We start from the raw sequence: 27,657 nt of genomic DNA on the forward strand, positions 1-27,657 counted from the left end.
GGAGGATGACGAGGACAAGAGCCACGGCGGAGGAGCAATTCCTTCAAGGAGACATTTGGAGGCGAGGTGTTGATCGAAGAGAAGAGTCCGTTGTTTGACCTGGTCAATGATCCGTTTCTTCCTCTCGAAGATCTGCATAAACATTGTCTCCATCTCCGACATTTTTGGGTTTCTTCTTTTTCTTCTTCTTCTTCGTCTTCAAGCTTTCTTCTCCATTCGGTAGTTCAAATCGAGTCCCCGAGTTTTGAAACAGAGAGAGAGAGGGAAATCGTGTGTTTTCTGATCCACGGTGGAGATTGATTTTAATTGAGCGCGTTTAAAGATTTTGAAATTTTGATAATGGGCCGGGCCAGAACGAGATGGACTGGGCTTAACTTTCGTTTGAGTTAGATTTATGGGCCGATGCTTTTAAATTTGATAGGGACTACTTTATTCGTAAAAATTTATTGTGTCCTTAACTGAAATTAGGCCCTGTATTTGATATTTACGTTAACAGCAGTCTCTGTTTGCGTCACTCCAGTCATCATCTCAAAATCGAACCCACTGAAACTGTCTGCAAGCTTTCGCGTCATCAGTCATCTTCTCGAACTCATCCACTTGCAGAAAACTATCTTCAAGCACGTCTTATTTGCTTCAATGTTGAATTCATTTGAGTGACTGGAGCTATCTTGATTCATCTTTTAACTCTTCTCAGTTTTAAAATTTATATTTGTTTTTTTAAATCCCTTTAAATTTTGATAGACACGGTCAAGAATTTGACGGTCTAAAGTCAATATTTTTTTCATTTTCCATCGGTCTTTCCCCAATTCAACAGTCTCATAAGAAAACTTTTCTAATTTGGGTTCACATTGATTTTTTTTCATCTGGGTATTTCTTGGAAAATTGTTTGGACTTTTATCGGTTGTTCTCTTTGTCTTCTCGAGCCAACCTTCACGCATATATAGTTTGCTTGTTCTCTTGTTTCTGTAAATTTAAATAAATAAAGCTGTTGCTTTTAGGTGCCATGGACATCCCTCTGCCTCGGGATAAGTTATCTTTGGAATTAATAACCGAGTAAGTTTCATATTTTTTTTATTTAATTCATAATTTTTATAGAATGGTGTTGATGAATTGAAATTATGCTAATTAGAATTCATTATCAGGGACAAAACTTATGTTGTTTTAGTGGCAACTGGGAGTTTCAATCCTCCAACTGTTATGCACTTACGTATGTTTGGTAAGGTTTTTACTTTAGCTTTAATTTCATTGGTGACCTGCTTCATTTTATAGGATATTAGTATGTAGATCTCCACTGGAAAGTATTTAAGTATATACGAGTTTGATCAATTTCACTTTTATTGATAGAGCTGGCGAGAGATGCACTGAACTCAGCGGGTTATTGTGTTATTGGAGGCTATATGTCGCCTGTTAATGATGCATATAAGAAAAGGGTATGTGAGCTTTTCTGGCAGCATACTGAAATAAGTATTTAAAGTGATTATTCATATGTCCTATGCTGAAGATTGCATGCCTTGTAAGAGAATTAGATATGGTGCCTTCTGCAGTAGGAGTTCAAGTTTACGGGGACATGTTCAGCAACATTGCTATGTATTAGATTGTGGTTAATTTGTTTTTCACATTACCAGAATGTTGATACTCAATAATCTTAGTAGTTGTTGCCTCATGCTTCTTTATAAGTCACTTGGCAAAATATGTTACTTTTTCTGTTATTATCTCCTTGAATTAGCATCATTGCGCGTGAATGAATGCGTTAAGATATGTTAAGATATTATCTTGTTTTCTATGGCCATAAATGGATATAGTTTACTGAAGCAGTGACATGAATGTTATACAGGGCCTTATATCTGCTGAACATCGGATACAGTTGTGTAACCTGGCTTGCAAAACTTCTGACTTCATAATGGTTGATCCATGGGAGGTACCTACTCTCCCATTTCATTTGTGCACAAGTGTTACATTTCAAGCGATGAATCTTCTTGATTTATGGTATGCTTGTTAATGTATTGTTTTTGCCTTTAATATTATGGTTTTTCAAGTTGTCTCACAGGCAAATCAGAATTCCTATCAGCGAACTCTGACTGTTTTGTCAAGAGTAAAAAACTGTTTGAATGGGGCTGGGCTGATAACTAGAGGTGAGAAGCTGAATAATTCTACATAGTAATATAATCTCAAATAAGAAGTATGAGATGCTACTTTATATGCTTGTTTATGTGTGTGAGCTTTATTTGTTTATATGAGGCAACCAAATGATGGCTTTCTTTGCTTCTTGTAGGGTCCCTTAAGGTCATTCTTGTCTGTGGTTCTGATTTATTCCAATCCTTCAGCATTCCTGGATTTTGGATCCCTGAGCAGGTATTTACTTGTTCCATGTCTTCTTGTAAATGCTATAAGATAAATGTACCAGTAATGATAATAGACCCAGACGGATGTGAAAATTCTATCATCTTCCAGAAGTTGTAAATAGTCTTGCATTATATGTATGTGTGAGTTGGAAAGCTCATTGTTTAATAGTTTATCTTCAAGGCAACTGAGATGAGAGATAAGTTGAACCTATTTTTACACAGAAAGGCTGATATTCACTTTATTATTAATCCTTGCAACCCAATGTCAACCATACGATTTCTGGTTTTTTCAGGTAAGGATGATATGCGGAGATTATGGTGTGGCATGTATACGCAGAGAAGGACAAGACATTGAAAAAATCATCTCTGACAATGAAATTTTGAATGAAAACAAGGTTTGCTTTACATTTTTTCTCCATATTCTACCATGTTAATTGATGTACCTTCTAATAATTGGTCAAACTTCTATATGATGGTTTGAAGTAGCATGGATGTCAAGTTATAAGTTTTCTGAATTTCAAGTCAATTGACTAGAGCAAGATCTTAATTTTGGTCATAAGTCATGAATTAATACTCTTCATTCCTAGTCAGCTTTGAAAAGAAGTCATGGTGTTATTGGTCTACAATTCCAAATGTTGAACAATTCATCAATCATCATGAACTTTTCAGAATTCAAAACCTTGTTCTGACAGGAGCTTCTGAATCGCTATACATTGATAATAGTTTTTATTGTCGTACCATTCATCGCATGCTAGCACGTCCAAGATTTGTTTAATCGAGTTTCGACCTATTTTCTTATAGGCCAACATCATGGTCGTGGATGAACTTGTACCAAACCAAATTAGTTCAACGAGACTAAGGTGAGTCGAGTTTCCATTCTTCACAATCAAAATAGTACTCTGATTATGAACTAACAAAACTAAGATTAAGGGGACTTAATACTTTTTTTCTTCTTGTGTTTCAGGGATTGCATTTCAAGAGGATTGTCAATAAAATATCTTACCACGGATGAAGTAATTGATTATATTAAAGAAAAGCATTTGTATTTGAACTCAAGTGACAATTGATCTTCATTTTTTAACTTTGTACACAGTACACACAAATAATGGATAAAATTTTAACCATGTCTAAGCCTTCTTTTAGTCTGCTCAAGAAATTGAGTCTTGTGTTTATCTGTGGCTTATACAACCAGTCAATGAGGATATGCCGTAACAGTGTCCATGGCATAAATGTGCCCTTTCATTGGTCCGTTGTATTTATGACCGATGCAAAACCGGCAACGATCAATTGACATGCTATTACTTGCAAAACACTTAACACAAATAAAGTTCAATAGTTCTATAAACAATTTCAAGGTACAATAATAATCAAATGGTTACAATTAAAACTCTTTATTAAGAACCCAATTTGGTCAATTTCTCATACAATCATTTGAACTGGGAAAATGGGTCGAAGGCAGGCAGATTAGCCTGAGAAGAGGACCCACCAGTAGAACCTGAACCTGAACCTGAACCCGACCCATCTCTAAAGTATCCGCCAATCATAGGATCAAAGAATCCTTGTTGGGGACCCATGTTAAAAACTGGCCCATAAGGCCCAGAAAGCCCCATCGGCCCATAGTCTATCATGCCATGCCTCAGAATGGGCTCCTTGTGCGTTGAAGTACGGTCGGTCTCACTCTCTCGATAACGGCTCAGGAAGAGAGTGAGGGGCTCAACATAGTTATCGAAGCCCAATTTTCCCATGGCCCAAATCACATCCTCAGCAGTGATCGTCTTACGTTGCTCACGGTGGCAACGTTCATTAGCTTCCCCAGTGATGAAGCTAATGTACTCAGAGACACACTCCTGAACGGTCTCTTTGGCGTCATCAGAGATCTTGGCATGTGGAGGGAGTATCCGACGCATGATCCGGATCACATTTGCAATAGGCATGTACTGGTCTTGCTCACGAATTACACATGGTGGCGGCTGGGGGGCTTGTTGTTGCCCAATTGAGTTATTGTTGTTATTGTTTTTCTTAGTGNGTTGAAGTACGGTCGGTCTCACTCTCTCGATAACGGCTCAGGAAGAGAGTGAGGGGCTCAACATAGTTATCAAAGCCCAATTTTCCCATGGCCCAAATCACATCCTCAGCAGTGATCGTCTTACGTTGCTCACGGTGGCAACGTTCATTAGCTTCCCCAGTGATGAAGCTAATGTACTCAGAGACACACTCCTGAACGGTCTCTTTGGCGTCATCAGAGATCTTGGCATGTGGAGGGAGTATCCGACGCATGATCCGAATCACATTTGCAATAGGCATGTACTGGTCTTGCTCACGAATTACACATGGTGGCGGCTGGGGGGCTTGTTGTTGCCCAATTGAGTTATTGTTGTTATTGTTTTTCTTAGTGATGTTATTATTGTTGATGACGGTGTTTAAGGATGTGGTGGCAGGGGTGGTAGCGACCGGGTTGGATCCATTCCTTGGATGAATGACCAAGTCTGAAACCAAAGAAAGAGATGTGATAACAAAGGCAAATTACATTAATAGACTTATAAACATAAATAGTTTTATCGTGATTAACCATAATAAATAAATAATTATGGATCATTAATGTTATTGGCCATATATTGTTACCGGGCGAGGAACTACCCGGTACCAGTATAGACCAATGAACCTAGATAACATATAAACAAAACTCATTAATGCCAACTCATATCCTACATGGCAACAAGTTGTACATGCCAGGCAACAAGTATGAGTCTTAACACCCAACCTAACAAGGTAATAAGTAAGACCAAATGTTATATACAAATTATTCTTTGAAACTAATATGGTAACCTTATCCGTTTTAGCACGTAATTTTAATTTTATAAAAAGTTTATAAGTAGAGAATTACCATCTATAATTAATGCCACGTCAAAGCCTACATGGCAAATAGCTGTCCATGCCAAGCACAAGTGTGGATCCCACATGGGTTCCACTTTTCACCTGAAAACAGGGGACCCACCACCTATTACTGTTCAGATTCTTTTGTTTTCTTGCCTTAAGGTTTTTAATTAACTAAAAAGTAAAAGCCGTTTGCTCTTCTCTATAACAGTGTCGTGTTTTTAGGTCTTCTGAATTTATTAAATATAATCTTCATTAACTCCTTAACCAGACAACCAGGCGCAATAAAACAGTGTTTGTTTCCCGAGAAAATTAACATATGAAACGACATGACAGTTTTTGGTTTTGAAAAGAAAAGGATCTATACAAGGATTGGAGGTGCAGAGTCTGAAGACTCACTGCATGGAAGCCATGTCAGTGAAGAATTAAATAAGAGTATAAATATTATTATATTATGTTATGATATATATGTTCATACATCGTGTACTAAAGATAAAGATAAATGGAAGAAAGAGTTATGAACAAAAGAACTTGACAAAGAGACAGAAAAGAAACCAACCGTTACTGTAAAACAAAGAAGAAGAGTGCAATAAGGTCAAAAAGGTGGCCATAAATATGTGACTTTTTGGCCTCAAGAACTCACTTGAAAATGGTGATCGTGTTGAAATGAAATCACTTTCAAAGATGAATAATTAAAACCCCTCAAATCTTTACATATATGATCAAGATATAAGAAAACGTAGTAATCTGCATGCATTAGTTCATTATATGTAGCCAAAATTTCAAGAACAAAAACGAAAGAGAGAACACACCATGCATGCAACAAAACAGATATATTACTCAATATAATGAAACACATCATCAAAAAAAGCAAAAAGAGAGTGGATTAGTTTACCAGAGCTTGATGGTCTTGGGAGCTTGTTGGGATAGTTATTGAATCCGGCTTGACGTTCCATGGCTTTCAGAGTTTCAAAACTTCTTTGGCTCTTCGAAAATATTATGCGGGGGGAGAAAGGAAAGGCTAGCTCTCTGAAGCTTTTTTGTCTCTTTTGATGGGGGCACTGTAAACACTCACCAATGGAGTCAATTTATAGAGAAGGAAGGTGGGTGATGATCAAGTGGTAAACCACACTTTGCCAAACCGGCGTTTTGATCGAGGAGCTAACTTATCTCACTCTTTAAAACTTTTACAAATTTAAACATATAAATTAGTATAAGTCAAGAGATTATTTGTCTGATGTAACAGTGATGAAATGATATTACATCAAACTATACAAAAGTATGTAGGTTTTACGTTACTCTATTTCAGATACTTACAAAAAGCAGTAATGACTTCCGTCTAAAACTACCAAGTATGGAAAGTTGAGACAATTAGAGAGGATTTACCTGTGGTTGGAAGATTACTTACCATATTTTAAGAAGTTTCAATTAACTATTTACTAATTAAAGATGGTAGATAAAGTATCTGGTTAAAGAATATCTTTAGTAGAGTCGTGTTGAAACTATTAACTAGGGTTGTAATTGAGTCGAGCCGAGTTGAACTGAGTATTAAGAAGCTTGAGTTTGGCTTGACTAGTATAGTCAAAGCTTGAGCTTGATAGACATGTGATCGGCTCGACTCGATTACTAAAATAGTTAAAAAAAATTAATAATTATTTTAATTTATATGTAATATTAATATAAAAGTAAAATATTATATAATAAATCGAGCTCAAATAAGCTCACTAGTTGCTAGAGTCCGAGTGTTATTAGACTTACTCGGCTCGACTTGAAACGCAAGCGACTCGGCTTGTTTGCAGGCCTAGTTGAAACATTGTTCGTTTGTTTTATTATTTTAGATATGATTTTGGGAATAATATTGGGTAATGAATAGGAGAGTATTAAGAGGTAAAATTTAAAAATTAAAAAAAAAAAAAAACCTCATATGTTTGTTAATTTAACTAAACACCCCAATATATAAAAATTTTGTAAAATGACAAAAACACCCCCACCCACCCTGCAGTGCCAGATTCCAGCCACCACCACCGTAATCTGGTCGAAAAATGGTGTTACGACACAAACCGGTCGGATCTGGCGGGTAAGGCGTCGATATGGCCTTTTTCGGCCAGATCCACCACGAATTTTGCTAGAAAATGCCAGATCTATGACCAAATCTGGCTGTCGACGGCCGCAAAAGTCCAGATCTGGCCGTCAGCCACGGTCAAGGATATAATCGTCGTTATCGGTCAACGATAGTCTGGCATTTTCTAGCCAAATCCACTGTGGATCTGACCGGAAAAGGCCAGATCAGGGAATTACTGGCCAGTTCCTATCGTTTGTAGGCAGTTGTGACAGATTTTGATTACCATCGACGGTGGTTGCCGAAATCTAATACATATGGGTGGGTGAGAGTGTTTTTGTTAATTTTTAAACTTTTTTCTGAGGGTATTTATGAAATTAATAAACTTAAGGGGTCTAAAAGTAATTAAAAAAATATACTAATATTTCTTAAATAATATGTCAAACAACTATTTTGAGAATATGGGTAAAAATAATATGCCGAACGGAGTGTTGTGTCCCAATTCCAAGTCAGGCTTGCCGACTTTGAGCCCAAGAAAGAGCCCAGGTTTTTTAATCTGCAAGGTTCGCCTATCCGGGCCTTTTGAGTTTTGACCCAGGTATGATATTATCCGTTCATTAATTTTTGAAAATCAAAGTTGAAGATTTTCTCTGAAGCTAGAGAGATGATAAAGCTGATCTAGCAAGTACTCACAAACAAGCTCTCAAGAAAATAATGCAGAACAATATAGGTTTCTTCTTAAAGAAAGCAGCTGTTTGTATAATAAAATAGAACACTAGGAATAATACAAAAATGGAAATTTGTTAATAAGAAAGAATCATATTATTTATAAAGTCAGAAGTTTTCAAGCATTTACCGAAGATGAAACTTGGCTGCAGAAAAAGCCACCATAAAAATACAACATCTGAAGTACTAATTTCTTCTGCACTCCCCCTAGTGTTACAATCACAAAATTTTGCATACAAAATTCCTGAATTGAGTAAAGATTACCTATAAATTATTGTTCTAGCAGCTTAAAGAAAGAATTAAATCATAAACTAGTTCTTATCTGTTTGATTTGTGTGGAGTAAAACGAATCATCATCAATTTCATCCGATGAAACTTGGCTATGTGATGGATCGTTTCTTACGTCAATCTTCTTGATCGTAGTATTTTCACCAGAGTTCAGTGAATGTTCTTCGTGGGAACTTTTGTTTTCTTGAGTCTCCACCTCTACCTTGGATTCTACCAACTTGGTCTTCCATTTGATACCAACTGCTTTTGCTTGATCGGCAAACAAGACTTTAGAGATGGGTGAACTGCAGATTTCTTTGTAAGTTTCGTAACTAGCAGCACAAGTATTTCCGCCTTTCAACAGTTTTGAAAGAGGATGCAAAACCGAGACTGCGTCATTGCTGCTCTCCAAGCTTTCCTTCAACTCCAGAAATAGGGGAACCATTTCTTCCTTTTTGAACTGAACGAACACTGCAGTTTCATCGACATGATACACGGAAGTCACAGAGGTTGAACCAAAGACTTTAGAGATGCATTCTCTAATCTCCCGTGCCTTGAGTTTGGATGGGAATCCCCATACTAGAACAATGTGACTGAACAAAATCTTTGTGTTTCTGTACAATTTGCTACTAGAAACCGAGGACAGAGAACTCAAATTGCTGGAGCTTAGATTAATAATGTCTCCATTGCTCCAACTGAGATAAAGAAGGTTGATGTACTTCTGGAGTTTTTCATTGAGTGCTAAATTTTCAGAGGATGAATGGAGTGTAAAATCAATGCCGAGATGACTGCATGCTTGAGCAAAGACACACCCTGTCATAAAAGCATCATATCCAGCTTCATGCCTCACTCCAGAGTTCCAGTCGGAGGATCTGCAGATAGACATTCATCTCAGTGTGAAAGGACTTCTGATGTCATTCTACTTGGAGAAAAATGACAAGTAGCATTTAATTCATTTATAAAAAAATACTAGACAAGTTAACGTGCCTGGCAAAGATGCCATAACTTGAAGATAACTCTTGAGATTATGACACAACATCCAGAAATATGGCACATGCATCAGTAATGAAACTGGGAAAAATTACAAAAACTTGATGTGACTTAAATTTCGAAGAATTGACTTCCAGCCTTCCTCAGTTTTTAATTTAAATAGATAAGATATATTATACACCAAACAAAATATGTTTTACATTGCAGCTAGTACAATTCAGTGTTACCTGCTGGTGAATTTTAATAGAAACAAGCAGTACAGAATTTTAATTAGAAGAGATGTCAACTGAAGAAGAAAAAGGAAATGGAAAAACAAACCTGTTATCATCCACTTCAATCTCCACTTTCACACTTGGCTGAATAAGTAGATGAGAGCTTTTAGAACCAATAGCAATCCGTTGACACAATCTAGAAAATGCCGAGAATAATGAAGTGCCAGATTTCTTCATCCGTTGCACTAGTACATCATTGCACTTCAACAATATTTTGGTGTCAATGATGTGAGGAAGGTATTTGTTAACAGAGGAAATGAATTCTTCAGCAGTCAAAGGAAGAGCACCTAAGAATTTGCCGTAGATATGTGCAACATCTGTATCACAAAGATTAAATTTCTAAATAATATATTTTATACGCCCTTCATGAATCTCGAGATAGATAGTCATACCTAGGAAGCAATTGTGACCAACAATCAACTTCTTTTCAGAGGAAAGGCAGTCAATAACATGGCGAAACCCAATTGCAGCTTTTATCTTCATCTCTGTCTCTCTGAGCTGCTCATCCTTCACCTCTTTCTGCAGAAAGATTAAGGAAACACCAGCTTCAATAAGATGCATATGAAAGCAAAAACAAATTGGGAAAACACAGATTTCATATTCAAATTTTCTATTTCTGGATTTCCCCATAAATATTGTCACTAATATTATCATAAATGAGATGCCTCGATCCCTGAAGCTTCACATTCTTGTTTTATATTGACTCTCCACACCTTAATCCATCTAATTATTTTCGAAAACATGTTATGACCTTTTGAAAGGATTGCAGAATACAATTACAATTCCACTAAAAGGAAGCTATTAACAAGCCCCCTTATAAAAAGGGTTTGTATTATAGAAACATCTCGTTCCTTCAAAAGTCATTCTTACCATAAGTAACTTCTTATCATCTTCTGACTCATTATACACCACAAGATGCTGTGAACATGAATTTTCCCCTTTGACACGAAGATAAACCAGATCTTTGAAATGCTTGTTTACCACCTGCATATTTTTAGTTTTATTCATTAGTAATGGTAATATATGCAGCAACTATAAATCCTTCATGAAAAGAAAAAGGAAATATTATATCTAAAAAAAGAGAAAGTCTTAATGAACACTAAAAAGATAACCTAAATTTGTTGGATAAGATCAAAGCCACTAAGCATTAAAAAGAGGAGGTCGGCTTCCCATGGCAAAAAAATTGTCAATTAGTCCAGAGTAAATGATTAAATTGGCAGACCAGGTCATGCAAAAAGTCTGTCCTTGTTGGCTAAAAAGATGTGGTGCAAGCATAATATCCTAAGCGAAGGGAAAGATATATATACAAGACCCTCCTGTTGAACCGTAAAATATCGTATAAAACCAACCAACATAATAAACCAAATCAGGATAGCTAACTCTAACAATGAGGTTCAACACCAGATTTCTGAAGCAATAACTCACAACTACATAGGACGTAAAGGAAAAATAAGAGTGCATTACCAATTGGATCAACTTAAGTTGATGAGAAGTGAATCCATTCAGACTAATTGCTGGACGCATCTTGTAGAAAATAGTTTGAAACTGTTGCTCTGAGTCATTTGAACTACCTGGAAATGAAGACCGTCCATTTCTATCACGTAATAACCAATCATACCATTCTCTCAATCTATGCTTCATTCTTTCAGTAAACAGAACGTCCGCTATGTTGACCAATGGCATATCTCTAGCTTCTTTCAAGTCACCCCATGAATCCCACGACTTATCCTCATACAGTGAATTCATGTATCTAAGAGCTTCCTCTTCTTGTTCTCTGGATAAATAAGATACCCCTGAGATTAATTAAGCTTGTGAATCTCATACTGAAAGCATCTTAAAAGACCAATTATGACACATTAGCAGGTGCTTTATAAGGTTATTTTCTAGTGTTTAGCCAAAATAGACAAAAGAAAAGAGCTTCACTGGATAAAAACTGCATTTAGAATTCTTTTCAAAGAGGCACTTCATAATTTTCTCTCCTAGAAAGAACTGTCTAGGTATCATTTTGCAAAAGCACTTGCAAGAAGGTCTTTTCAGTGGCTTTTCTTAAAAAGCATATTTACTCGGAAAATGCCCTTTACAAAAGCACTCCCAAACAAGATATTTCTCCGCATTTTATCCCCTTTTCTCAACCTTACAAGCCAAGCTTTATAAACTTTGAAGCAACAACCATAAACTATACAAGAATATGCATCAAATACCAAATAAAAATCAGAACTTTAAAATTTATAAAGAAAAAAAACCCACCTTCATGAAAACAGGCATTAAAATCAAACTGGTACTTTGCCAAGAAATCCATTGATGCTGTCTGACAAAGGAACTCGTAAGCAGGGCCATCAATCGAAACCTCTTGACGAGGAAATATAAAGAAATTGTGCCTGCAAAAAATGACATTGTATCACTATCGATTTGAATTTAATATTTTTTAAAATTACGTTCTGAACACAAACCAGCATGCGCCAATTCATTAATACTGAGAGAAGGAAAGTTTAAAATTACGGGTGCGCGATAAAGGAGCGGTTGAGGGGGTCCCAACGGAAGGGGCAAACGCCGAACTGAACGACGGCGAACTTCTCAGCAGAGTCTTTAACTTTCAGGTAATGGACATCATAACGGTCGAACTCGAACGAGTCGCGCCAGGGAGCGCTGGTGACTCCGGTCATTTCGAGGTCGACCGCGACGAAATCGGCGGAGCGGATGTGGTGGCGGAGCGAGCTGAGCGCGGAGTCGAAGTTGGATTTCGTTACGTGTTTTAGGGGGAACGGCGTCGTTGTCGTGGTGGAAGAGCAGTATGAGTGAGTTAGGGCGCGAGCGAGTGACGCCACCGGCCATCGTTTCTTCATCCTGATGAATGTGAATGAATGCTGTTTGGGGTTTTAGAGAGGGATACGGGGATGATTTAGTAGTTGTGGAACGACACCGTTTTGAGTTTCATTTATAAAATTTTTAATATTTCATTGTTAAACTCATATCATAATATATTTATGGATAATATATTACAACTCAAATCTTACAACCTTAATTCGGCAGTGCAGTTTACAATAGATCAGCTTATAAATAAGTTTTAATTATCCAATTACGAATTGATCAATAATAAGCTGTCGCGTTAGAATTGTAAAAAAAAAATTTATAAGATTAAGTTGTAAACTATTTTTCATAATATATTTATTGGAATTTACCGTTCACACTTTGAAACAATAACAAAGAGTGGATAATACTTCTCTAACGGTTGAAAATTTTTGAAACTGAGAAATCGGTTCTCTAATTGTTTTATTTCCTCGATTCACCGGCCATTCACCGGGAGTTTTGAGTTTGGCATCAATATTTGAGCAACAAATCCAATAAATCTAAGCATATTATATAATTATTTATGATAAGTGCATAACGCTAAAAATTAACAGGATGGTACACATATCTTGTTCCATGATTCATTCCAGATTAGATAATGTTAATCATTCTACTGCCAAAACCTCAAAGTGACCACTAAGGCAAAATGTAATTAACAGATATGAACAATGAACATTTTGCAGATCATGAATGGAGGGAAATGCCTGTAATTCTTCTCTGTCAAAATCAATCAGAATGCATTGTTAATAGCCTCCTCAAGTAGTTGTCACTTGTCTTGTTGTTGTCCGATGTCATCAGCTGACACGCGGGTGTCAATGGAAGCTAGTTAGTCGGGGCTGAACCACCATCTTCTTTTGGTTATGTTTCCAGAACTGGTATGCAGAAACATGCAGTGTATACTTCGGACAAAATTTGGGTTCCCAACATGAGGTTTGATGGCCTGAAATTCGGCAGAAGGTTTAATGGTCATGGGGATTTTGGTTCATTGAAAAGCATAGAGAATATTAGAGTTGGTTTACTAACGTTTCTTTACAAGGCTCGAACTAGACGTGCAGCAAAGGCACCATCTAGTGAATGTTTTACTGGATCGGAATAATAGAAACTGCGTTCTGATACAAAATCAGGTGGAACAAATCTATCAACAGGGTCAACACTGAATTCCTGGCACAAGATAGAAAATGTCACTTACCCTTTAATTTTAATGCTAAATAATCACCAAAGAAAAGGAGAAATGATTTGAGTAGCGTATGCAGCTCTTACCGGATGCCTGAGAAGAAATGCGTCCACCCTTTCTTCATTCTCTTCAGGGTCTATGGAGCAGGTACTGTAAATCAAAACTCCACCCGGCTTTACGAGTCTACAAAGCAAGATAAACATTTGTAAGAAGACGATTGAAATCATACATTTCTGAGAAGAGAGAAACAGAGAGAGCGTTGTAAGAGAGTCTCACAAGGAAGCTGCATCAAGGAGCTCATCCTGCAAATTTTTAAGTTCTTCCAAATCTTCCAAGCTCTTATTCCAACGCAAGTCTGCCCTCTTAAGTAAGTCAAAAAAGACGAACAAAATAATTAAACAGGTCTCTCAACTTACAGATGAAAGACATCCCCAATGTCGCGAAAACTTGCGTAATTAAACATTTTACGGAACGAGTGTTCACATACCTTGGAGAGGACACCAAGTCCAGAACACGGAGCATCCAATAGAACTTTGTCATACTTTGCCAACTCACTGTCCTAATATATTAGATATACAAAAGTAGAAAACATGTAAGAAGTTAAATCTTCCTGAAAATTCTTCCGTCCTACAGAGTGATAACTTACTGCAAAGATACGAAAATCACTGTGGATGGTTGTGATGACACTACTAACTTGGTGCAACTTGGCTGTCTCTCTAAGGATTCTCAACCGTCCTTTGTTAATGTCAATTGCATATACCATGCCTGTAACCCAACAATGCACCAGCCATATATCATTTGAAATCGTTCCCAATAACAAGTAATACCATCACTGATTCAGACTCATTCAATAAAACAAAAGGGTTTATACAACATTTACAAGAGAAGTCAGTATTGCAGTATCACAGAGAAGAATTTGGAGCCTGAAAATGGAGCCAGCCAAGCTCAGTAGGTTTGAGCAAGGATTAGCATGGGAAAGGCCCTCCATTCAATGAAGTTTTCACATTTACCCAAAAAAAAAAAAGGTGGATATCACTTTAACTGGCAGATATGGATTAGCTTACCTTGGCCACTCATACGGGATGCCATATAAACTGTTTTTCCTCCAGGAGCAGCACAGCAGTCAACAATGCTCTCACCCGGTTGAGCATCCACAATAGAAACTACCAAACCTGCAATGATGTGACATGAATAATTGGATGTTGTGCGATTAGAATAAAAAGTAGAACCAGATTTTGAAAATCGTTTTACCCTAGAATATAGAATATAGGAATTAAAGTACGCATGATGCACATATATATAAAACCATGCATGCATTTTCATGTATACTCCTGATAAAATCATGAGATTGATGAAAAATGTCCATACCACAAAAGAAGTACAAATATTTCATTCATGGTACATCTAACACAAATCACTTCATACGATATTCAAGTGCATTAGTTTAGAAGGTGTCTGCTTGGAAGAAGGATGAAAATATTAACCTGCACTCTCATCTTGGACTGCACATAAACCTTGTTTCAGTAATCCCGCTTGTATAACAGTCTAAAACATGAAAATAAGGTAATTAGGACCCTAATATTACTTTAATGGGCAACCAATAGTTGAATTGATAGCAGTAGATGCATCTTTTCTGTAGGAAGCATTACCTTGCCCCCTGAAAAAGAAAGATTATTATCGATGTACTGTCCAAGAACATATTCAAACTATTGGTTCTTTCCAGAAGTTAGCAAACCAGACAAGAATAAACCTGATGTTCTATAGTGCACTCATACCTGCAATCCAGTTTTCATGCGGATAAAATCATCCAAATACAATGAGAGCTCATGTGACACCTGCAGCTTAAGAGCCACAAATTAGTAGTTGGACACATCTATCTACCACAGATGGTACAGCCAAGACAAGTAATCAAAGAGAAAACAAAGTATGCGCACGTAATAATGTGAGAGAGGGCTCTAGCAATGAAGATTAAGTTGTACTAATTCGAATGTCAATGAAAAACAAAAAATTCAACTGCAATCATAACCCAGATATCAAGTTAACACCATCCATGCAAAAGAATCTTCAACATCGAAAGGAAACTTAATGAATTTGGAAAAAGAAAAGGAACAAAAGGAAAAAACTCTAAGCACCTTCAACAAATTAAGCTGCTTCACAAGGTCAGCTCTTGTAACACCTCTTCCAACGTTTGCTCTGATATCAGAATCAGGAGAGGTAGCTATGAGATCCATGTAATGTTACACATAAAAGAAAAGAAAATTCAGCCAGAAACCTCAAGCTAAAACCGGGATCGCTGTTGTTCCACACCATCAATTTAATTGCTTCCTCTTGTCCACGGTACTTTGTCCATCGCCTTACCATCCACTAAAAAGGTAAATCTTTGTTTCAATAATGATATCAGTTGTCATGATTGCATGAGTTCTATCAATATGATAAAAATATTGTAACAGTTTGCCCAGGATTCAGTATATAAACAGAAAGAAAAAGGATATCATCAAAATAGATAAAGGCATTGGGAAGGATGAGAATAATAGAATGGAAAACAGAAGAATGAAGAAGTTGTAGTGATAAACTCACAACAGGATGAGAATGAAGTGTGGCCAGAGCACGTGCTTGGGCACGATCATCACCTTCCAATATTGGTAGAGGAAGAGAATTTTTTTCCTGCAATTTCAAAAATGTCACAAGTTCATCAAAACCTGAACGTGTCATACCATTAACCATAATGGATAGAGAAAGCAACAAACCTTAAGTACCACTAGCTTCCGCAGAATCCCATTGACCATATTACCAGCACCAGGTCTTAGAGCAACCTTCGCAAGTCTCACGTTCTGCAGTCAAACACAGCACTGGTGATGAGCAAAACACTAAGACTGTCTGATATATGATTGCAAGAGATAATTTACAATAATATAATCTCCAAAAATTTGAAGGCAGAAGAAATATTGGGGCCGAAATCTGACCACAGGACAGATCCAACTTAACATCAAACTCATAAATGTAGAGTTCCTAGACCCAAACTACAAAGGATGCCACATATTAAGACTAGAAGGTGAATTGGAGGAACATGCTATCATGAGGGTGGATGAAGAAAAACTACTTCACACTTCCACTAATAACGAAGAGCATGTCTACCACATCCATTCCAAAAGTCTCTTAAAACTGGGGAGTTACTTATATTCCTCTCAGAGTTCATTATATTCTACAATGATTTTAAATAAGCATAAAATTCTTACAGTTTACCTTTCAAACATGAAGCATTTATCAGGAGAATCTTTTTTTCTTTTTTTCATGTGAGAGAGAGAATGAAGTTTACCTCATCTACAACAGCATATGGTGGCATATCTAGCTTGACAATCTCATAGACACCAATTCTTAGAATCTGCAAAGGTAAGCACAAAAGAAATTTTATATTATATACTATCCAGCCTTGATGATACATTGCAAACAGAAAAGGCCCACACGAAATACGTAAAAAGAAAAAAAAAATACCTGCAAAAGTAGAGGTTCCATGTGTCTAAATGTGCTCTCTTCATGGCATAGTGAACAAATCAAATGATCAAGATATCTCCTCCAACGAATTGTACCCCCAACAACATCAGTGACCTATACATTTAAATTTGAAAGAAGAAGGTTAAACATTTTTCTGCCACGTTGGAAGATTGTATTTTTTTTAATACTAGGAATTATTTTTTGCACTTCTATTAAAAGGATATCAAAATACGGGTCTAATCCTCTAAACAGGTTGTAAATATTTCTGTGAACACCTCTGAAACCAAAATAATGGGGAAATTATAAGGCAAATGTACATGAGAAGAGAACAGGATGAGAAACTACCAATCTAAGATCTCGATAATCTAATTCTTTAGTGCAAAATCCAAGAGTTCTCTCAACATATCCCATCTCATTATCACCAGAGCCTTTCCCTTTCTCATTCAAGAGGTCAGCAAATGCACCACCTAGCTCTATTCTCATCAACCTCACAGCTGACACTATACAAGTCATAAAGAAACCGGCATAAGAAATGAAACCAAAAATAAATATAAAGACTGCCACACCTTCATGTCAAATTTTCAAACTGATTAATCATTAGCTTCAAAATTCAACGACTTGAGTTTTATGTCCAGTTATAAGAAAATTTAAATAATCATTGTTGAAGTCAGCTGAAAATGGAACACAAGCAACACAATCAAAATCGAGTTCTCATATAACAGATGAGAGAGGAGAGTAATACCAGCTCTGTGAGGAGAAACCTCCACATTCAACTTGGTTCTTTGTAAAGGACTGCGAGGAACTGAACATAAAATTTATATTATAATCGTAAAGTGCTAAAGCACACCATTAAATTCCACCAAAAAGCAAACAAAACAAACTTCTGAACCCCAACTGAGCTATCTATAGTCTTATTAACCTCATTCATCAAAGCTTTTGATGGGGTCTTAAAAGTTCTCTGTTTTAGCACTACAAACGCAACCAATAAAACAAAGCATGAATATTTAAGAACCCCAGATGGATATAATACTTTGTTTCAGCCAAGTTTCAAACTTTATTAGCTCTTAATTAAAAAGTTACGTTGCATTTTTCTCAGGAATCACACAAGGAGTTTTAGTTACCTCTTTTATTAGTAGAAATGGAAGTTCTAGACCTCTGGGTTCTTCTCAGTGGCTTCAATGGAGCTTTGCTTGTGTCTGCAGAGACAATTATCCGAGGAAGAAAGGCAACTTGTGCCATTGACAAGCTGAGCTGTCAGACCCAATAAACTGAAGTGCTGAAGGTTGATTTTTTTTCTCTCTCACTCTTAAATGCAAACGTGGGGGTTTCTGTGATTATATAAGTATCTAAAAAATTATTTAAACCCCCATGAGTTTTATAAACTAATAATGACACCCCAAAACAAGCATAAACAAAGCACCCCCGATAATTACTTTATTAGTTTTCACTTGCCAGTGCGGCCACGGTAACCGAGTGAACGATGGCTTCTTCAACCGGAGAGGTTCCAGTTTTTACAGACACAAACTTGGGAACTCACATTGCTATGGCTGTCTCTCCAGATATCACAACTGGAGATTTCAAAAGTAAGCCAACAGCAACCTTTTATTTCTGTTTCTTCTTTTTGAACTTTCTCTTCCATTATCTATTGATTTACTTTCGGTTTCATTGTTTCTACTTCTCTTGCTTCTGGTTAGTTCAAAAAATCAGTTCTTTCGACATTTTGTTATCTGGGTATTGCTTGTTTTTGAGTGTTTTCTGTATTTGATTCTTCACTAGGAGCCAGTTTTGTTTGGTTTTGTTTTGATCATTGCTATTTTTATATGAATATTGGTTATGGGCTAAGAATATTCACCCAATGAGAATAAAAATTGGGAGGATATAGGTCAAATCAGCTTAAGTGTTCAATTCCTTTAGAATTTTGTCGTAGTGGAACTTAATGTGGATAAATGTGCATGAAAATATCTGAACTTTGAGAGAATAAAAGAAAAACGAGCTTGTTTTGTGTAGGAAAAACATTGTTATGTAATGAGACTTCACATTTCTCCCGTTGGTTCCATATCTTTGCTCGCTGGTTTTATCTTCCATGAAATAATTTCTTCAAGTACTATCAATGACCTGTATGTGCTCTCAACGACTCAACAATGCTATGGTTGTCAGAGTTTACTATGATCGTCGGAGATTTCACATCTTCTCATGTTCTTCTTGTCTGCAAAATCTTCAATGGATTTGTTAGTGATATGCTGATGCACTTATATGTTATTTTGTTTTAATTCATTCATGCAGAAGTAATATATTCAAATATTGTTTTGTAGGAGAACTTGCAAAAACACACTTCAGTTGTTTCCCAAAAATAGGGGAGATTGAAGTTTATGGATTAATGGTACATCCCTTATTTGGTTATTTCCCTTTTATTTTGACTCTCTACTTTTGGGTTCTGTAATACTTCTTCACTGTTAGTACATGCTGCGTGTTATGTGTTCCATTTTCTAGTAGGTGAAGCGGAGGTCAAGTTTTTACCATCTGCCAGATTCAGTCCCTGTAAAGTATGCATTCCAGAATCTGAAAGGAACATGGTTTCTTCATATGGAAGCAAGGCCTTTGACTGGTTTGGATAGGCCAAGTTTATCCCAGTTTATAGAGGAAANATGGTACATCCCTTATTTGGTTATTTCCCTTTTATTTTGACTCTCTACTTTTGGGTTCTGTAATACTTCTTCACTGTTAGTACATGCTGCGTATTATGTGTTCCATTTTCTAGTAGGTGAAGCGGAGGTCAAGTTTTTACCATCTGCCAGATGCAGTCCCTGTAAAGTATGCATTCCAGAATCTGAAAGGAACATGGTTTCTTCATATGGAAGCAAGGCCTTTGACTGGTTTGGATAGGCCAAGTTTATCCCAGTTTATAGAGGAAAAATGTGGAGATCATAATCTTGATGGCAGCAATATCGATGGTCCCCTAATTACAGGCACTAAAAAGAAAAGCATTATGAGCAATTGTAAGACGAAGAAGGTGAAGAGTTTAAATGGCGCCATTCCTCTATCGGAAGAGCTTTCAAGAACTATACTTCTGTCCAATGGAAAGAGGAAGAGAAGCAAGAGAGTAAATAACTTCATTGAGTGCAAAGAAGATGAGAATTTTGAGGGATGCGCAAGTAGACTTGGTAGTTCGTCAGGTGGCAATGTTGATTCCAGAACCATTCATAATCACTCCCAAAAACAAAAGAGGGCAAGAACAGATAACAAATCATCAAGCACACGAATTGATGCCTCGGCAAAGTATTCAGTCATAAATCCACTGAAGACATTCTCTTTTCCATCACCAACCAACTCCAATCTTGGAAGTCCAAGAAGTAAGCCTGTGAAAACAGAAGTTGGAAAACGTCTCATCAAAGCCTCAAAGAACCTCAGCAATTCTGCACGTAAGAAAAGGCTGTCAATTTCTTTCAGTAAATTCGCGAAAGGAAAATTATTGAGCCCCACCACTGCATCTGTGGCTAAATACTTGGTCTTTGAGATCAGCGACAGAGACGACTGAAGAAATGCACGGTAACTGTTCTTGTCAATATTGAAGTCAGGGGGATTTTTTCTTGACACTCTTAAGCTGACTGCTTAAGTGTGATAACAATGGGGTCACTCATGGGGATTTCCCTCTTTAGAAAAGGTATCAAAGACCAGAGCGGAAGCCATCAGACGTCTCATTTTGGTTGTCCCTGAAAAATGAGAGTTTATTTGCTATGATCGGAGATTAGAAATAATCTTACTAAGTGGGATTACGGATTCTTTTGATGTATTATTGATGGTGGTATGACTTCTGAAGCTATCTCTACAAATGCTGTCCTCCATGATTGAATGGCTAGGCCTACTGAGGATCGTTATTCATATAGAAAGCCTCCAAACTTAGCGTTGTTGTTACTTTTGGTCATACACCTACTTTGATGATCAGTTGCAAGCTTACTAATGAAGCGAAGGCGCAACAAAGTCTTAAATAACTCATCCAATTCTGGTGGTCGTTCAGGCAGGCTGTGCCTGGTGAAATGCCAAATTGGTAGATGTTTAAATTTATTTCATTTTTGAGTTATTTTATCGTCACAATATATTCATATATGTTCGTCTTTGGTATTCTTATGTTAGAGATTTATCATTCATTTGGTTTCAAGTTCATTTTGGTTGGTACCGGTTATTGCCTTCATCTTCGAGAGTAGTACTAAAGTGTTGACTCGGTAATGTTACTGAGATGACTATTAGTCTATATCACATACAAAAATGAACTGAAACACCAATGTAGTTTTGCTTCAATTATGCAACATTTTATAAAGCGAAATAACTGCCTCAATAAAACCTGGACTAAGATTCTGAAACTTGTGGTGGTTACAGATAGGCAGTAGGTCGATCTCATTCGGCCCCATTCAGCTTGAGTTTCCTAAAAAATCAAAACAACTATTTGGGTCTTTCCCTGTCACTAAGCTCTGTTTGTACATCGACTTGATAATTTGGTGTACTTGTGTTACTTTATCATTTGCAGCGTATCGAAAAATCCAGCAGGATAACTTAGATCAGAAGGATCATCAGAATTAAGCCATAAAATCTGACTGTCACATTGAAATGTGATGAGTAGAACCCTAAATAATCCATAGGCATGAAAGAAATGTGCCGTCAGCGTATAAAAAATACATTGTCTAGCAAGAGACCACAATAATATCTGGTAGAACCCTTTGAAGATACCGATACTGAACTGGTAGGGCTGGGTTCATATCAAGTCCAAAAGAAGCATAGCGGTTGAAAGAATTGAAGGCCTCAAGAGAAAATGCAGTCAGGACACCTGCAAATTTCCTTCAATTTTCTGAAGTCGAGAAATAATCGGCAGGTAAATCATCATCATAGTCAAAATTATCTTCAAATACAGTGAGTAGCTCATCACCATGATGCGAGGCGAATCCCACCATGAGACCTGTGAGGAAAGAGTGAAATGTGGAAAGCCAATTTTTCGAGCATTCTCATTAAGTAAACATTATCGGAATTTTTCTTCTTCAAATCATGGAAACCACAACCACAAACCAATGAAAGACACTCACCTATCTAACCCAAAGTGGTTGTGAAACATTATTCTCAGCTGCCTGAATATTATTTTCATCATGATCAATCACAGTAGACGAATTTGCCTCTTGATCATCAGCATTCCTCTTCTCATCATCTGCCTTGTGTCACGGGTTAGGAGTTTCACACCTAAAAGATTAACCTATTAGGTAGAGGGACTCTTCCCATTTATAAGCCCAGGACCTCTCCAATATGCTTTCGATGTAGGATTTGTTACATTCTCCCCTACTCAATCCTGTGATAAGGGCGTCACAGGTGAGGCCCCTTGCCTATCCGTCCACCTCACTCTTGTATGGATCCACAATCACACGTGAACACCCCAGCGTGGGTGCTTGGCAGGAGTGGGACATCAAAAGACAAATCAGGTCTGTTGATATCACTTGTCACGGGTTGGGAGTTTTACACCAAAAGGCTAACTTAGTAGATGAAAAGACTCCTCCCATTTATAAGCCCATGACCTCCCCAATACACTTTCGATGTAAGATTCGTTACACTTGGTAGCATTACATAAACTATACTGCCAAATTATAAGGCTATATAATTCCCTGACAGATCTCAAATCAGTTGATGAAATAAATTCAGATGCAAAAGCACCAGGCCCTGTCATTCTATGATACAATGTTAAATTTCATTGTATTATAGAAGCAATTTTTGCTTTGAAAAGTTACAGTAAATTTTAAAAAATTGATTATTGGGGCAACAATAAGTTGAGAGAAAGAAACTGCGAAACTGGGTGATCTGGGTTACAAATGAGCCAGAAATAAGGTATTATGCCATAGAGTAACACTAGTCATTCCAAAATAGATTAATACTGCCCATTCAAAAATATATTCAAATAGGATAAATATTTTAGTCCTTTTCAATGCAATTAAATTGCTATTTTAAAAATAAATTTTATCTAACACTATAACTTATATTTGAAGATGATAATTTCTACAATAAATTAAATATAAAAATTACATTAATCCCAAACTGTCCTCACTCTTAAGAACTAAGCTTCTCTTCCACATAGATAACATCGTCATATCAAAAAAAAAAAGAAAAAACTTATGAATTCTCAGTGCTCACTGGGAAACACCAATCAAGTCGTAACTTTATAAATCCTTTAGGAAGGATAGACCAAAGATCACTATCAGCACCAACTACTTTGCTATCGTTAAGATCTATGCAATGTTCGACCTTAATATCTTTTAAGTAGTGCTGCCAACATTTGATATCATGAGAATTGCAACAGCTCACATCTCTATTCTTTAGTTCGTTATAGAATGACTGAAATTCAAGCAAATATCAAATAATTAATTCACTTGAAACATTGTCCTTGGGCTTAAATGACTAATTGGAAACAATCTCTGATCTTATAATGAAAAAACATTTCATCTTAAGATGATGTAATTACTCTTTCCTAGAACTAATTTCATTTCACTAAATCATATTATGGTAGCTTAAAAAAAAAAATATATCATTACATACCTTAAATAATTTGAGCTGGGGCATGCGAGAAAATGTTTCCAAAGACAAAGTCCTAGGATAACAAATTCAGAGAAAACAATCCAACAAAATCATGTATTTTGACGGTGGTACGTTTGTACGTAACTGAAGATTCCCAACATTACAAAGGAGCGATGGAAAACTTTTCTTCAATTCTTCTAACTTAAAAGAACTCTGAAAAATAAAAAAACCAAGCAAAACAAAACAATAAGTGGCTGAGAAAGATCATAAACAAATGTAATAAAAGTGAAGTGAGATTCTAATAATTACATACATGGAATTTATACACATACCACAGTTGAGACTCCAAATATCCTTATAGTTTCAATTTGATTAGATACTTCGAGAAATTCCCTAAGTTTTAAGCAACACTGAGTGTCAAACGTAAAATTAACTTGCCATGGACATAATGCATTTATACGAGAAGTGGGAATGGGACTATCTTCATATCCAAAGGAAAGCAAATTTGGAGTATCAAGGTCAAGTGTCTTCATCTTGGCACAACTAATAACTTGAAACTTCTTAAGCTGATTACTTGAAATTGTAATTCTTTCAAGTAAATCGCAACAGATCCTCAAGCAGGGGAAATGTTGAGATAACATGATGAAACTGTTGGTCTGTAAGCTAAAGCCCACAAACTTTAACTTTTTCAACTGTGAGCACCCAATAATGTTAAACACTATTAGCATTCTCCTCTTGCCAAATTCAAAGCTTAACTCTTGAAGATTTGGAACAACAATCTCAACAATTTCAACAATTTCAATTGCATATAAGTTGAATTTCATTATCTTCTGATTGAGAGCTTTTGAAACACACAATCGCTTAAAACCCCAACATCCCTAAAAAAAACATTTCTTCAAGTAAAGGGCATTCACTACTAAGCTTTTGCACCGTCTCTTCACTCATAAAAACCCGCTCCAAATATAGCTTTCTAAGAAAATTAAACCCGATAGTATCTGAGATATTATCCAACTTACAGTTAACTAAATTTAGAGTAGTAAGTAATCTAGCAGAAAATATTGTCTGAGGCAAAGTGTATGGTTGCATCACTATCTTTTAAGAATTAGTCAAACTCTTTAACCCCCCTTTGTATGGCCAATCCTATCCATTTATCAACATAAGGCGCCGATTCTTTAATATCAAGAATACTTATGAACCCTAAATTTGTGCCACAAAAAGTTGAGCTCGTAAACCAAAGCAGAGAAGCATCAACAATTCCATAAATTCATTCAAACGATCACAGGGTGCCAATCTGGTCTCTTGAAACTCTTGATGTAATTTGATCAGTGAGGAAATAAGTTTGATCAAAATAAAAGATAGGGAAGTTATCCGTAATGTGATTCCATCTCTTAGATAATATACTAATTCGATTTACCAAAATGAATTATAAAAGGAGGCAACCCTGAAATCCATCTACTATCTTATTCATTATCTTCAAATCTGAAATTCTATCCACTATCTTAGCGATTATCTTCAAATCTGTAATATTCGCATTAACAGACTTAAATATAATTTACAAAATTGAACGTAATGTAACTGATTAACCAAAAAGAAGAAAAAACATAACAGAGCCTTACTCATAAATCCGATGCAGAACAGAACATGACGCCCATGACGTCTGGGTTTAGGAAACAGAAGCCGACCCCAATTTTAGGAAATACAAATAGACTTCATTATGGGTTGGGCCATTGGGCTGATCACCCTATTTTTTATCTAATCCACCCAAGAAGCACAATGGTTGCATTCATGTGTGCTTTTCATTATGATTTTCCAAGAATTTTAAATTTATTAAGTAATAAATGACTCCAGTTTTATATGGGATTTTCAAGATAAATTTGGATGATTTTGGGATTTATATATATGAAAAAAAAAAAAAAAAACATTCAAATAGACTTCATATGGGTTGGGCCATTGGGCTGATCAGCCCCTATCCATTTCTAGTCCAACCCAATAGAACCCAATGTTTGCATTCATGTGTGCTTTTCATTATAATTCTGAAAGCTATGTGAATTGGAGCCAAAGAAAGGAATAAATAAATAATCATACTTTAGTTTCATTCACTTTTCTTTCTATCAACTTTTCCACTATTTAAATTTAAAAAAGTCTTTTAAGGAATCTTTGTTTCCCCAAAGTAACAAGATAACTTGGTGGCTTGGGCAAACATAGTTCTTTGTTATTTAATAGCCACGTATTATCTTTTTTATATATACACAAATTATAAATAAGTAGGTCTATGTTTAAGATCTACTTTATTTTATAAATTAATATAAGATGTGATTTTATGTATTTATGAATTTATGAATTTAAGTTTATTTCTCATGCACTCAGTAAATAGATTAATATTAACACAACTTATAATTTTAACAAGTATTTATTCTTTTGAAATTTTCACAACAATCGCTTAAAATCATAAAAAGCCTGTGAAAAGCATTAAAAACCCGTAATAAAGGACTATTTGATATTTTATAAAGATCGCAATTTCCGGTACATTAAACTTTATTAGAATCATCATATAATATTTGATCTAATAACATTATCAAAGATACAATCTCCTATATAATACATTATTTGTTTGTTTATCCCAAAAAACATCTTCGTATAATCTTTTGTCTGGATTATCTTAAATATCTAGTCCGATAGTATTATCAAATTAATACAATTAAATTAGAAAGTCGACTTAATTTCATTTGTGGGTATTATTGTACAATTAAATTAGAAAGTCGACTTAATTTCATTTGTGGGTATTATTGTACAATTAAATAAATTTTTAGCCTAAATGTTCCATATTATTAGTGATAATCTAAACTTCCACAATGTCTCAAACCTTCCAATACTCTTTCTTCAATACTAAGCAATTCCCAACAAGTCTATGACTCATTTTACCAATTAAACCTCCAAAAGTATAAAGCCAAAAACTTTGGTCCTATGCCTACTTCCTTTTGACAAATAAAAAAAAAAAAAAAAATATATATATATATATAATAATTATATAATTAGTATGATTCATTAAATAATAATTAATATAAATTAGTATGATTCACTTTAATTTCATAGATGAAATTGACAAAAATATAGTGATGTTTTCTTTTTACATCCAATAATTTTTTTATCTTCTTTAGTGTTGTTTTAGTTTAGTTCCTTAATTCTTGCCATTTTAAACTAACTACTAATTAGTAATTATTATTAGGCTTGTAAATTATTCAAAATATTGCTTTTTCTTGTAAAAATTTAGGTTTATACTCTCATGAGTTATAGTTTTTCGTTTTTCAAAGATTGTCGAGTGTTTAAGTTTCGGATATGGCTACCCTTTTTGTTGAAGGTCGTTTGAGCTTTCCATAAGAATATAACATGGGTTACATTAGTGCCATATCGCCTAGTAATTTTTTTTGGTAACCAAGTTGTCAAGACCAACTTACATGCATTTTGACCAATCTTTAGAGAGACTAACATAGCAACTCATTGTCACGATTCTTGCTTAAACAGCAGATGCTCAAATGAGGAATCGAACATGAGACTGTACGTCTATCCACATTATCTTCAATTCGCTCAAACCATCCCAGATACTCACGGATGGATACCCTAATATTCAATATTGGCTCAAGACATTTTTTCTATTCGTTCTTACTCTGAAAGGGCACGAGTGACACCTTATGTCTTTAGATCATAACCATCTACCAGTTAATCAATCTCGTTTATCCCTCGAGCAGAGCAAGAGATGTTTACGAAAATATTCACTTATTTTCTATTGATATGATTTTTGGTGGAAATGAGGAGATTTTGGGATTATAAAAAAATGATAATACATATTTTAGATTTATTTAATTTAGACTATTTTAAAACTAGAATAATAATTAAAAAAACAAATAAAAAAAATTGAAAATGTGTGCAAATTCAATTTCCTCTCTCCTCCCAATCCCCTCCTTTCCTTTTTTTCATTCAGTCATTCACTCACTCCTCTTCTTTATTTTCTCCACCTATATAAACTCCATCCCCAAACGCTTCTCCTCTCTATTTCTCTTCTCACTCTTTAAA

The 27,657-nt window shown here is 35.8% G+C and overlaps 4 protein-coding genes across 5 annotated transcripts; 1 reads left to right on the top strand and 3 right to left on the bottom strand.

The window, feature by feature from the left end:
- The first annotated feature begins 505 nt into the window (after positions 1-505).
- On the top strand, positions 506-3,466 carry LOC116145082 (nicotinamide/nicotinic acid mononucleotide adenylyltransferase). The gene is made up of 9 exons (XM_031430524.1): positions 506-1,053; positions 1,143-1,216; positions 1,345-1,430; positions 1,835-1,918; positions 2,048-2,132; positions 2,273-2,352; positions 2,636-2,737; positions 3,144-3,202; positions 3,307-3,466. Exons 1-9 carry the CDS (start codon positions 1,004-1,006, stop codon positions 3,407-3,409), a joined length of 723 nt encoding a protein of 240 aa, XP_031286384.1. The 5' UTR covers positions 506-1,003; the 3' UTR covers positions 3,410-3,466.
- A 303-nt stretch (positions 3,467-3,769) lies between these two features.
- LOC116145007 (nuclear transcription factor Y subunit B-9-like) lies at positions 3,770-6,172 on the bottom strand. Its single transcript, XM_031430461.1, has 3 exons — positions 6,112-6,172; positions 4,647-4,828; positions 3,770-4,276 (listed from the first exon to the last, which is right to left on the bottom strand). Exons 1-3 carry the CDS (start codon positions 6,170-6,172, stop codon positions 3,770-3,772), a joined length of 750 nt encoding a protein of 249 aa, XP_031286321.1.
- Positions 6,173-8,095: 1,923 nt separating this feature from the next.
- LOC116144923 (poly(A)-specific ribonuclease PARN) lies at positions 8,096-12,384 on the bottom strand. Of its 2 annotated transcripts, XM_031430352.1 has the most exons (7): positions 12,030-12,384; positions 11,778-11,908; positions 10,995-11,323; positions 10,401-10,514; positions 9,923-10,049; positions 9,577-9,847; positions 8,096-9,140 (listed from the first exon to the last, which is right to left on the bottom strand). In XM_031430352.1, the coding sequence occupies exons 1-7, from the start codon at positions 12,371-12,373 to the stop codon at positions 8,306-8,308; spliced, it is 2,151 nt and encodes a 716-aa protein (XP_031286212.1). In that variant the 5' UTR covers positions 12,374-12,384; the 3' UTR covers positions 8,096-8,305. The 2 variants fall into 2 exon arrangements, with proteins under 2 accessions (XP_031286212.1, XP_031286213.1); XM_031430353.1 differs by lacking the exon at positions 12,030-12,384 and having other exon boundaries at positions 10,995-11,304.
- A 470-nt stretch (positions 12,385-12,854) lies between these two features.
- Positions 12,855-18,335, bottom strand: LOC116145009 (probable ribosomal RNA small subunit methyltransferase B). Its single transcript, XM_031430463.1, has 18 exons — positions 18,165-18,335; positions 17,786-17,845; positions 17,389-17,543; positions 17,044-17,157; positions 16,868-16,933; positions 16,299-16,382; positions 16,129-16,215; positions 15,824-15,915; positions 15,684-15,744; positions 15,327-15,386; positions 15,036-15,096; positions 14,616-14,723; positions 14,198-14,316; positions 14,039-14,110; positions 13,828-13,913; positions 13,638-13,734; positions 13,401-13,538; positions 12,855-13,317 (listed from the first exon to the last, which is right to left on the bottom strand). The coding sequence occupies exons 1-17, from the start codon at positions 18,280-18,282 to the stop codon at positions 13,407-13,409; spliced, it is 1,572 nt and encodes a 523-aa protein (XP_031286323.1). The 5' UTR covers positions 18,283-18,335; the 3' UTR covers positions 12,855-13,317; positions 13,401-13,406.
- Positions 18,336-27,657: the final 9,322 nt, after the last annotated feature.

The sequence above is a fragment of the Pistacia vera genome, unplaced genomic scaffold, assembly GCF_008641045.1.
Source record: "Pistacia vera cultivar Batoury unplaced genomic scaffold, PisVer_v2 Contig46, whole genome shotgun sequence".
In the NCBI taxonomy this organism is placed as follows: domain Eukaryota; kingdom Viridiplantae; phylum Streptophyta; class Magnoliopsida; order Sapindales; family Anacardiaceae; genus Pistacia; species Pistacia vera.